The 13,035-nt window shown below is 37.6% G+C and overlaps 1 protein-coding gene across 3 annotated transcripts in view; it reads left to right on the top strand.

The window, feature by feature from the left end:
• The window catches only part of Pspc1 (paraspeckle component 1), an 83,519-nt gene that overhangs the window by 56,354 nt on the left and 14,130 nt on the right, over positions 1 to 13,035 (top strand). The window contains exons 8-9 of one of the 3 annotated variants that reach the window (NM_001025672.2): positions 332 to 501; positions 2,533 to 3,013. The exons of 1 other annotated variant lie outside the window; for it this stretch is intronic. In NM_001025672.2, coding sequence (NP_001020843.1) covers positions 332 to 501; positions 2,533 to 2,718 — 356 coding nt within the window. In that variant the 3' untranslated portion in view covers positions 2,719 to 3,013. Of the gene's footprint in view, positions 1 to 331; positions 502 to 2,532; positions 3,014 to 13,035 lie in introns of those variants that run through there. One more of the 3 variants, XR_015638016.1, reaches the window with a different exon arrangement.

Raw genomic sequence — 13,035 nt, 5'->3', positions numbered from 1 at the left:
AAACCATCACTGTTTATTAAAGTTCGTAGAATATAAAATTATTCAGGGTCATTTCCTTTAATTCTAAGCTATACCTAATATTAATATTACTTTGAATATCTTAGTTTCAGTTGCTCTAAAAAATTGACATGCCCTTATTTATTTTCCATAGGCTTGTTTTAGTAATGAGAATTTTACTGTGTATATGATTCTTCATTGTTTGGTTTAGTGTTCTATTCTCCAAGAAGGACTGTTATTTTGATGATAATTTTGTGTATAGGTTGAGTTGTAAAGTTTTTAATGTTCACTAAACTAAGATAGGACAGCTCTAAGTGTAGATTGTTTTGCATAGATGCATTTAGCCCAGCACCTGCTGGTACCCAAGGGCCTCCTCCAATGATGGGTATGAATATGAACAACAGAGGAACTATACCTGGCCCACCAATGGGTCCTGGTCCTGCCATGGGACCAGAAGGAGCTGCAAATATGGGAACTCCAATGATACCAGATAATGGCGCAGTGGTAACGTATCACTAAAACTTTTTTGATTATATTTTGTCACTAAGCATTTTGCTGCCTCAAAGATAACTTCACACTTAATAAAACTTGGTGTCATCACTTTTGATATTATGGATGTACAACCATTGACGAGAACGCAACTTTGTTACATTTTAATTAATTTGGGACAATTATAAGTGGCCAGATGTTTTCTTAGTATCGCCATCACTTCTTCCTCAATAGAGAGCAAGTCCATGGGCCGCTACAGGTATTTTGCAGTGCTTTTAACTCATGTCTGCCTTTGGATGGATGGATGCAAGGCTAAATGTTATTATTGCGCTTTTCCTGTGCAGACTATTTACCTTTAGAAACAAACTCTACTGTGTATGAAAAAACAAGTTTTAGTTTTGGTGCATCATGTTGTAATGATTTATTTCAAACCATTTCTCTTTGTTGAAAAAAGTTAACATTAGAATTTTATTTAACATTTTTAAAGGTCTACTGTTATACTGTCTCAATAGGATTATTAATTGCTTTTATTACTAAATTTAAAATATAGATTTTTGATCGAAGAGTGTGAAGATACCTTTGTGGGTAAAAACATAAAAATTAATTTTCTTTGTTGTAATTTTTATCATCTTTACATACCAGTTAGCAGGACAAATGACTCTTAACCACCTCTGTCTGAAGTTTTCTAGTAGAAAATCATTTCTTCCTCAAGTGATGCTTCTTTAAAGTTCCGAAAAAAAAAAAAATAGGTGACCAGATTTCAAAAAAGCTGTTTGGCTTTGAGATTACAGCACTGCGGTTTGCAGTCCTTGCTGGGTAAGAAGGAAAATGCACTGGCAGTCGTTAATCTGGGCCATCGCATGCATCTGTGGTGACCAGGAAGAGATGAAGAGGAAGGCATTGTGCAGTGTAGGACTGAAGAATACACGATCTTTCTTGATATCATTTTCAGATCCATTGTTGAGGGAGGTAAAGAGACAGGGTCACAGTATCCAGGACAGAAAGACGGCACACAGAGTGGTCAGTGCCTCTGTCCCTGATGAGGGGCAGCATTTATATAGTGCAATCCCTGGAACTTGAAGTTTTGCTCTGTTCAACACCTAATCATTAGCAGTAACATAGACACAATTGGCTATATTCCTACACACTTTTCTAAAATTGGAAAATTAATTTCAATGACATTTTAAAGTTTTGGGGTTTTTTTTTTCTTTTTTTGTCTTTTTTTTTTCATTTTCACTTAAAAATTATCTTCTTCACTTAAGATTAACCTTTGTAAAATTTCACAGAATAAATGACTCAGATATTTAATGTGCTTTAATTAATTATTCATGTTATTAAACAATTCTTAAAACTTCTCTTCTTAACACTAGTCTTTAAAGGAAAGCACTTCATGTGTCTCGATGTTAGAGTCCCTGGGCTTCGTGTTGTTAATGATACATTTCTTAATGCTTGTTTCTTAGAAGCACTGATAATTGAGTTTCTAGAATGTTTCCTTCTGAAAACAGTATGGTGCTGCTCCTCAGTTATACATCTCTGATTTCTTTTTAAAAAGTTCCCTTCTCACCAGGCCTGGTGAGACATGTTTATATATAGTCCCCCCACCTGGGAGGCAAAAGCCAAGGCAGGAGAACCCTGAGGTACAGGCCAGCCTGGGCTACATAAGACTATCTTGAAGCAACATGACAATACTCTTTTCTTTACCTCATAGTTTCATGTCGTGTGAACTTTTTCAAAAGGGATCAGAGTAGTGTTGTACACTGATTGGGCATAAGGAGGCACTTGCTTATGTCAGAATCAGCTCTTTCCATGACACGGAGCACAGCGTTTGCAATGGTGCTCTGCACGTGCTGCTTAGTGTTAGTGTTATTGTTGTGATTGTTGAAACAGGAACTAATTAACCTGCTCCTTTCTTCCTTCTATGTTTGATGCTGACTCTGCTGGACTTTCTGCTGAACTTCCTGACACCACCACTTGGGATTTTGCCAATTTTTCTTGTCACTTTTATTTTGGCGTGTTCCAAATGGACTTTGTTATATGTCATGATAGCACAATGATAGGTTTCCCCAAGGTCCTCCATCCCAAATGGGTTCGCCTATGGGAAACAGAACAGGTTCTGAAACCCCCCAGGCACCAATGAGTGCTGTAGGGCCTGTGAGTGGTGGTCCTGGTGGCTTTGGCAGAGGGAGTCAAGGGGGCAATTTTGAAGGCCCTAATAAGCGTCGGAGATATTAAAATTCTTTCATTCCTGGCTGTTTAGAAAAAAATTCAATGACTTTACACCTTGTCTGTTACGCGGGAGAAATGGTTTTATTGTTAATGTATGTAGACTGAAGTTTTTCTTTTGTAAAACGGGGTTTTTTTTTTGTATTTTCTTTATTCATAAGCTTTGTAGATTAGCTTAGTGGAAAAGATGCCCATCATTGTGAATGTTGAAATGTGTTTGTGACCTTAGCTATGGATAGCTATGTGGCATTATTATTAAATCTATGTAGTTACTTAATCTCAATAAAGAAACGATTTTGCCTAATTTAAAATGTTCTTAGTGGTATTCCCTCATGATCCTAACAAAAACTGTGTTTGCTTTAGCTAATCCTACCTATTGAACAGTGAAAATGATTTTGCTTTTCTGTTTGTTCCCGTAGACCTTAAGTCAGACTGTTAGTGAAAGCTGATGTCACTAAGGGGTCAATGCTGTAGTGTATTAGTGGGTGGGAGGCATGGGGGCTGAGATTGTATAAACCATAGACACTGTGTAAAGTTAGAGTTGTTGCTCACATTTCATAGAGTCTCACTATTCATATATTCTGAGAAAAGTTACTGAGGATATCTTTGTTCTGTGCTGATTTTTCCAAATAAATCTTTTGAATCTTAAAAATGTTTGAAAGTAAATCTCTTTTGGTTATAAAATAATTCCTGGTTTTAATCTTTTGCCATCATCCATTTACATTTCTCCCAGTTACCACTTTAAGAGTTAGTGTTAAGTTTTAACCCAACAACCATCCAGTCAGACAGACAGTGTTGTTAGGATGGCAGTGGAAGGCTGGTGTGGCCTCTTATTCCTGAACAGTAGGTTAGCCACTTATCATTTCTTGTTGTTTTTCTAGAAGTGTTTTAAAAGGTAGTGTGACTGCCGTATTGGAATATTTCCAAGTCTGTCCAGTAAATCCTGTCTGATGTTGGACCTGTTCATTTTTGAGGAATACCTGTTCAAATGCTTATTCCTCTGTTTTCCTCAGTCCAGTAGGGTCTGTGACATCTGTCAGGTCCTTCTAGGAAATGATTTTGAATTTTCTTTTTTAGTGCTTGAGAGAGACTGATGCTGTATTGTGATCCTCATTTACATGTATTTAAAGTTTGATTTTATATGTATGTGTGTGTGTATGTATATATCTCTGTATATGGAGTCTCCTCTTTGACTATCCAGTTGCCCAGCCCATGATCATAGCAGCTGTTTCTCTCATGACACTTACATGTGATCATACATTGTCCTCTTAAAGAACACCTCTGAAAAGCAGCCCACTGCAGTAGATTTTACTCATGTGAATAATTCCTTCCTGGTTTTGAGGGAAGAAGGCTATATCTGTCAATCAGAAATTTTACGTAAAACAGTTGGTTATAAACCATGATTGAGATGTAATCTTCTGTACCAAATAATCGTTCGTTTTATCACTTTGTGTTTCTACTTCTTTTAGATAAAGCAACAGGATATATTTATTTTCTAAAAACTTACAATAATCAGAAACTTTGTTTTTAATACTCACTTAAATGATTTTGAGATTTTAAAATAATAGGCAGACTAATTCTAATTACATATTTCATGAATCTAAGTTGATGGGGAGTGTGCACTTTGTTTTAACTTGTAACATTAGTTTGCGAATGCGTTCTTACAGAAATTTCAACTTCTAGTGGTTTTTTTTTTTAATATTTTCAACTGTCTTTCTAGTATGTATAATTCTTCAGCAGTTTTCATCAGTGTATTTTATTCAATCCTGAATTAAGATTTGGAGATGCTCAATCTTTTGTTGTTAACACCAAACTGCCTTTGTCCAAGGCTGTGATACTATATTACTCTTCAAGGATGTTCAGTTGCCCTAGACTCCTGAGAGCCTGAGTCCAGGCTCAGCTCTCGCACCAAGAAAAAGAGTCAACACAGCCTTTTCTACACCAAGAAACCTGTTCCAGTGCTTACCAAGGTTTCTCTGAGAGGAGTCAGCTTCTGAGTGACAGTCAAGTGGAGCATCATGAACGGCTAGTCACTCAGTCACTCAGGTGTTAGTGGCTTCGTGTAGCTATCTAACGTCACAGCTGTCTTATTCAGATCTTTAAATTTCATTAATTAGTATTCCATAGATGATTTTAGTATCATTTGCTTAATATTAGTAGGAAAGATTCAGAAAACAATAGTTTTGGCTTTCCCAATTTAGTGTAATGATGTCATTTGTGCCATTATAGTTTTTTCCAACAAAAGTTAACATTTTAATCTTATAATAGTACTACAGTCTTATTTCTTTTCTTGTCTTGAAATAAATTTAAAGTCTTGCAGAATTCAGGACGCTTGTGCTAATTGTAGTTAATATTCATAAAATAAAGGAACATCTAATTTTATAATTGTTTTATTGGAATTTCCTTTTTATTTTTTAAGTCAACACATTGATTTTTTTTCCTTCCTGTCTGATGTGGAGTTTTTGTTTGTTTGTTTTCAATACAAAACTTGGATTATCTGTGTTCTGTAAATTTTAACGTACACTGACGTTTTGGGGTATTTCTGCAATCTGTGTTCAGCATCATTCAGTGAAATATCAGCTATTTATTTTAGAAATGTCATTATATTTGGGAGATTATCCTGGCTGTGATTGGCCTTTAATAGCAATAGGATCAATGCACATGAAGACTTGGGCTCTTGTTTACCAAACACTAAATTATAATTTAAGTGTTTATTCAGAAGTACTGTTGAATACTACAGCATCTTGGTATTTATATTTAAACTTTCTGTTGTTAAGTATCATTGTGAATGGGTAATAACAGGAAGCTAAGTTAACAGTTGCAACATAGATTATGAACAAGGGAAAAGATGCAAATGTTCAAATGAATGAAATTTTATGAAAACTATGATCAAATGTATGGTTAAGGCTTTAAAGGAATTGGAATTCAGTGTCAGGCAATGCTGGCCAAAATAAAAGCTCGTAATCCTTTGTTTACTGCTCTGGATGCACTGGGACCTGGGAAATGGAGCTGATAAGTGAGGTGACCAAAGGCTCATGCAGTAGCCACCTTTATTTAAGGCATCAGCCAGTTTATACTCTGGGCACATGGAGAGTCACATGAGTAGAGTGTACAGTGACGTGGATAAACAAATAGGAATGACCACTGGTGAATAGTCGGAGGTGAGTCAGCTCTGTCCACTACACGGGGGGGGGGGGGGGGGGGAAGCACATCCCAAGGAAGATGCTGTATGTTTAAAGAAAGTGAGGTCACATTATTCTTACCTTGTTTTTTGGGATTTTCTCAAAAGCAGTCAGGATTCTCCCAGGACTCTACTCTTGGACTGTATTTTAACAACCCTTACCTAACTCCACCGCTCGTAATAGAATGCCAGTTTGGGATACAGGAAAGTGTCAATATAAAATACGTGGAATATGTCCTTACAGTGTAAATCAACAAAGCTTCCTGAAGAATCAAGTGGTAGTTAAATGTTTTGTGGATATTAATTTTGTCAGGGCCTCAAAGACATTAACATATGACCGTACCATCGACAGACAGGGTGGCTCAGTGATTGAAAGCCCTTGCTACCAAGTCTCATGGCTTGAGTAGAAGCACTAGAATGCACGTGATGGAGGGAGAGAACCTTCTCTGACAAGTTTTCTCTGACTGCTTGGAGACATAAGATGTAAACCCCAAGAACTACCACCAACAGAAAACGAAAATATAAAACCTTTAAAAAAAAGTTTTTTCAAAATCCCCAATTCTGTCAAATGTGTAGGCTCAGCTCTCAAGAGGCTGAGACCAGAGGACTATTTTAAATTGAAGACTAGTTTGGACTATATGGCTGGTCCGGATCAGCCAGCATTGACAGACATAATAAGGAAAAGTCAGGCGTGGTCTGTGTGGTCAGGGTTGCTCCGATAAGGCCCTGGATTCATTCTCCAGTAGGTAAGGTTAAGCAGTGGCTGTCTGTCTCTTGGGATACAAGTGTTAACTGTTGTCCTCTCTTTACCTTCTAGCTAAATATGTAAGCCAAGTTTTCTTTCTGTGTGTCTGTGTGTCGAAGGGAATAGTTGTAGATAACTTTTTACCTGTAGCTTCTAAAATTGTATTTTAAATCCAACTTAGCGCGGTATATCAATTTGTATATGTCAAATAAAATTATCTCAGTATGAAATTCTTTTATGTTTACAGAAATTAGAAATTATGTTTTAAGTATCAAAAACACTTTCTGTGTCACAAGCATAATGTTTTTTGTTGTTTCTATATTACTAAATAGTGATTATACCTTTAATCTTAGGGAGGGAGAGGCAGACAGAGCACTCTTGAGTTTGAGGCCAAGCCTTGTCTACAAAGCAAGTTTCAGAACAGCCAGAGCTACACAGAAAAGCTCTTGTCTCAAGAAAAAAAAAATCCAAATAAGTAAATAAAATAGTGCTTTAAACTTTGAATGAAAACACTTAACTATGTCTAGACACCTTGAAAAGTCCCTTGTAATTATTTATGCATTCATTTACTTTGTTAAGTTAATGCTGGCTCGACTTATATTTTGTTTCCCATTGAATATCAGAAATAACCTATTTCCAGGTGTAAGTTACTGAAATTTTCAGTATAGACAATAATGAGATAGGAATTCACATCGAAAATAGATTCCTTCAAACATATTCTGAGTCAGAGTTCTGGCTCAGTGTCTTTCTGTTTAAAAGCAGCTGCCAGGGGCTCAGGAGGTCAGTGAGTGCTGAAGAGCTCTGGGTCCTCGGAGAGGACTGGTCAGGTCCCAGCACCACATGGTGGCTCACAGCCATCTGTAATGACATCTGACGCCCTCTTCTGGTGTGTCTGAAGACAGCTACAGTGTACTCATAATAAAGAAATCTTTTTAAAAAACGAGGGCTGGAGAGATGGCTCACTGGTTAAAAGCACTGACTGAAGTCCTGAGTTCAAATCCCAGCAACCACATGGTGGCTCACAGCCATCTGTAATGAGATCTGATGCCCTCTTCTGGTGTGTCTGAAGACAGCTACAATGTACCTATATATAATAAATTAATAAATCTTTTTTAAAAAATGATAGGTCTCACTAAAAAACAAACTAAAGGCTGCTTAATATTTACAGAAGTACTTTGTCCTATCTTGTAAACTTTAACTACTTCAGTTCCTTATGAGGTTTTCAGATCCAAAATTATGACTAAAATTCGCAGAATTTTGTCTCCTTAACTTGAGCAGATTTCTTTCTCATTTTCCTGTATGTTAGTCAGTAGGACATGTATAGAGGACTTTCTTACATTTCTTAAATGTCGTATAGGAGCAGTTTTTACTAACCTTGAAGACTTAATCTTTGATAATCTTATTAAAACTTTTTTGGTCATGTTGCGGTTACACAAACTTATGTGTCCTGTAAGGTGCACAGTGCATTAGTGTCACAACTTCAAAGCCACACTCATTCATTATGTTTCCCACTTTTGTCCTTACTGGTTTCTTAAGAGTAATTCTTTGGTGCTCTAACCTTTTTTATGAAAAAAGATATTTTATATTTTTCAGTCAACTAGGCTAAATAAGATTTTGCATGTTTCTGGGTATTCAAAGAACTGTGTAAGACTCTGCCTATTAACTTTGTATTCATGTTACTTACATCTTAATTTCCTTATGCCTTTGTAAATAATTGAACCAGTCCCAGGTTTCTAGCATGTGCGTGCGTGCGTGCGTGCATGTGTTTTCAAGACAGGGTTTCTCCTTGTAGTCATGACAGTCTTAGAACTTACTCTGTAGAGTAGGATGGCCTTGAACTCAGAGATCTACTGCCTCTGCTTCTGCCTCCTTTTGCTGGGAGTAAAGGTGTGCACCACCACCAGGCACTGGTTTTTAACATTTAATGTTATGCCGAGTACTTGATTCCTCTATCTTTCTCTGTTCAACAGTCAGATGAGTCCTCTTTGTACCTGAGGCCTAAGGTATAGGCCTCCTATAGAAAGATGGTTAAGTAATGAGTGGACCTGTTTCCAAATGGGCTATTGCTCTATAGAATCATAGTGTCTGTATCTAATACAGATACTAAATTTCATGACACATTAAACTGTGAATATTTTATTGGTAGTTTTCTTAATTTAAGAAACAATTTGAGTCCTGTTGCATGAAAATGAGTTGCATTTTTCCAAAACTCAGTTTTTTACTTCTAGACACAAGAATTCAGTGAAACAGGGAGGGGCTTTGGGGATAGCCTCTGCCCTTTATGTATAGACAGTTGTTCTTGGAGCTGTATTGTTTTCCTGATGACACACTTCAAAAGACAAATGACATGATTGCTGTATTTGCCATGCCGAAGATGACTGAAATCTGATTTTAAACATGGGTTTACTCCCTATGTCAAACTTAGGGCGTTGATACTTGGACTGGAGAGATGGCTCTGCGGTTAAGAGCCCTGACTGCTCTTCCAGGGGTCCTGAGTTCAATTCCCAACAACCACATGGTGGCTCACAACCATCTGTAATGGGATCCGATGCCCTCTTCTGGTGTGTCTGAGAACAGCTACAGTATACTTACATATAAATAAATAAATAAATATTTAAAAAATACATTGACACTTTAGGATGTATTTAATCTCTTCCTGGTATTTTAAGTTTATGAATGCTAATCAGCCTTGAAATTAACATTGTATCTTCACTTTCATTGTCACATGTCAATACTTATTTGGAGCCATTGCGGTTTTCTAAAAATCAGAAGAAAATTAGAAAATTCTGGAAAATGACATTTATTGATATTCTTTCTGCCTTAAATAAAATGTATTTAATTTATTTTTAATTGTGCCACAAGGAATAGAGGTGAAATAAAGCAAGCCTCAGGTTTCATATCTGCTTTGAGACTTCTCAATGTAGTGTTCATAGGTTGTTGGAAACGACAGTTAACGTAATGTGAATTGCTTTGTAATATTGGAGCCATAGGAAGATAACCTGTCACAAGTTGGTCCTTAAGATTTTATAAGTTGGTTTACTATTAAGTATATGTGAAATACTTTAGCAATATCTGATGGTCTTAATTCCGAACTTGTCTCCCTCGGCTGCTGTGCTGTGTGTGACCTTGAGTTTAACTGTACTTGGTCTTCTGTGGGGTCTGTGGGTCACTACTTTTCCAGCGACACCCATGGGTTTGTATTCTGTAGTTGAGAAGAGCAAATACCATGAAAAGAGTTTACCATGTAGTCGAAAGGGAAGAAGCAAATGGTAGGCACCCTCTTTCAGATAGTGTAAAGTTTTTGAAAGAAGACAGTGCTTACAGAATAGGTTGTGAATAGTTAACTGGATGCAGTGAAGCTTGATAGACTGTACTGCTCAGTGGTGCATGTATGGCTCTGAGTGTGTATTTGGACCTAGTGAGTCTGTGAGACTTGTTAAATTTTATAATCTAATCATTGAATACAGTATTAATCATTCACTGAACAATGTATTAGATTTTTGTACCTTCACTCTTTGTATTCAGTTATAGACTTTTAACAAGGAAATTGCCTGAATTAGCTGTAGAAAGACTAATATCAATAAAAATGTAAAGTAGCTTATTTTAGCTGTTTGTTAGGGTGATAATTAGAATATCTTGGGCTCAAATAAACCATTTGGGTAATAGCATCGGTTACTTTTAGAAACTTAAACTGTTAATGCCCTAGACAGGACTTGTCCAACACAGTGAATTTGCCAAACTTTATCTCATTATTTGTGTTCCTAGAATCCCGTTACATAGGCCATAAATATGACTAATGGTATGCTGAACTTTGAGTGCTGGGGTGTGTTAAGTCATTATTGAACATTTGTTGAGCATGCGCAAGCCACTTGCTCTCCCTGCCCTGTACAAACATGATAAGCAGTTTGAATATCATTACACATTTGAATTTGTATTAATTAGATCTATTTCTTTAATCAAAACATTGGGTGTTTGCCATTCATCGAGGGAGGATTTGGAGCAGGGAGGTCTCTGGAAATAAATTACATTGTATCAATTTTATTGTTATTAGTTGTATTTATTACCTGATTTATCTAAAAGATGCATATATTCAATTTCTGAAAAAGGATTTATTTTACAAAAGTTTTCTTAAATGTGTGTATAGTGTTCATTTTTGTCCTATCCCAATAGATCACAAACTTTAAAATTGTTAGTTCATCAAATTCAACATGATTCTGAAATACCTAGTGTCTGAGAGAAGTTACACAAGGTCCTGCTGGGAAGAAACTGGCACCATCCAAGATGGCAGGAATGTAGTAGCTCAATGGTGGTGGATTTGCCTCACAGCTGAGGTGCAGTCCCTAGTATCACAGGGAGGAATAGAAGATACCAGCCCCAACAGTGTAGAACCTTATCATTCCATGGTGACTCCTTATCCATTCCATAGTGGTTTGTGCTTTTCTCCTAGCTAGTCCTTAGTGTTTGATGAATGAATGAATGATACCAGTTCAAGCACAGATGTGGTGTGTCCTAATGAATGTGCTCTGATCTGCAAATGCAAGTCCCTGTAGTTAGGGTTTAAAATTTAGTGGTATATGGAGGGTGGTAATATGTTAGTTATCAAGAAAGGGTGCCAAGTGTTCTGGGGGTAAAGGTTCTTGCTACACACGCCTGTTGATCCTGGAGCACATGTGGTGGATGGAGAAAACTGCCTCCTGAGAGTTTTCCTCTTTCTGGGACAGGCACTTCCACATGCTTGGTGTTTATAAGCACTTTGGAAACTTGGAAGCAAATACTTCTTTTGAGTAATTTGGGAAGAAGTCACTTGGATGGTAAGGTTTAAACAGATCGAGTAGGTAGCTTTGGATCGCTGTTAGCCTGGGTGTACATAGGAACGTTCAGGAGCAGAGGCCTTAGATGCGCCAGCACAGACCCATGGCATTAGGACACCAGATGACACTTGGAGTCCTCGTGTGAATAATTCAGAGCGAGTTTAGCTTTCCTGTTGCCAGAAAAGAGGAAGATACAAGGTGTTCCAAGAGGTTCTAATGCTGATGGTAAGTTCAGAGTGGAAGTGTGGACTTAAATGGAGAACTTTTGCTCCATTTCTTGCAACAATGCTTAGCAGTGGTTTGGTGGGATTTAAAACTATAAAAAGCCTTTCCGTGTGATAGTGTCTTCAGGGACAGGTGAGATGGCCTGGGTCTGTTCTCGCTCTACCCATAATGGTCAGCTGGATCCATGGACAACCCATGCCCAGGACACCCACCCCTTGTCTCTGGCCTCCATGGGCACTGCATGCATATATGTTATGTACATCCGTACATACATTCATACATAAAGGCAAGTGCATATCCTCTTTAGTACCTTAGACCAGGACAGTAGCCCTGCCTGCCGTCCTTCTGTAATTGTCTCCACCAAAGTCTTGAGTGCTTCCTTTTAAAGGAGTAGCCTCTAGCTCTTTTCTTCTCCAGATGGAATAGCTCTGCATCTGGAATGACAGTTGTATTTGACTTGTCACCGCTTGTCACTTCTGTACCCTGTAAGCGTATCTGTCTTCAGTTCTTCTACTGCGTTTTACCTATCTTATCAGTGCTCAGAATATCTACACATTCTGATCCACATGCAGTGCAGTGTGCTCCTGCTCTACAAGTTCCAAATTGATGGGCTCAGTCAACCACAGTTGTAAATATTCGTTATTCTGGTGGTGTAAGTGCACTATAGTTCATGTCTTTAGCATCTAATTAGATTTTAGTAATCTGTGACTTAGGATCTGCATGAGGATTTTGCATAAGTTTCATTCATGGTCCCCAGCGTTTTATCCTGCACCTGATAGGATTCCAAGTGATGGCTTTATTTCTCAAACTGATAAGAGATTTTCAGGATAAAAAAATAGGATTTAATTTTAAACTTGAGTTTCCTTAAGGAAAGTATGAAAGTACGTACCTGTAGTTCCGTATCTCAGAAAGTCAAGGTAAGGATCTCAAATTGAAGACCAGCATTGACTAAGCTACAGAGTGAATAGTGGACATTTCAGTACCAATAAAAGTATGTCATTGAGAATCTCATAGTGTACTCATTCAATAAATACTACTGAATATCTCTGTCTGTGCCTGTGATATGAGAGAAAATACAGTGGGTTCTTTGAGTTTGACGTCTCCTAGTTGGCAGGAGAACTGTGGGAAGAAAGCCCATAAAAAGATTGAGCTACACCTTTGCACTGCTGTGTCAGACCAAGAAGCCAGTCAAGAACCGCCCAGTTTTCAGTAGGATATAATAAAATCACATGGAAAGAGGGAGCTAAGGGCTGAGTACCAGTGCATCCTTTTCTGAGGCTGGGAAACTAATGACCAGGCTGGCAGTCTGATGGTACACCTTAAAACAAATCACAGTGTCAGCTCTACATCATGTGTTTGGTGTT

This window comes from Rattus norvegicus, chromosome 15, assembly GCF_021556685.1.
Source record: "Rattus norvegicus strain SHRSP/BbbUtx chromosome 15, alternate assembly SHRSP_T2T, whole genome shotgun sequence".
Lineage (NCBI taxonomy): Eukaryota > Metazoa > Chordata > Mammalia > Rodentia > Muridae > Rattus > Rattus norvegicus.
The sequence above is the reverse complement of the archived record's forward strand: the minus strand, read 5'-3'. Positions and strand labels throughout refer to the sequence as shown.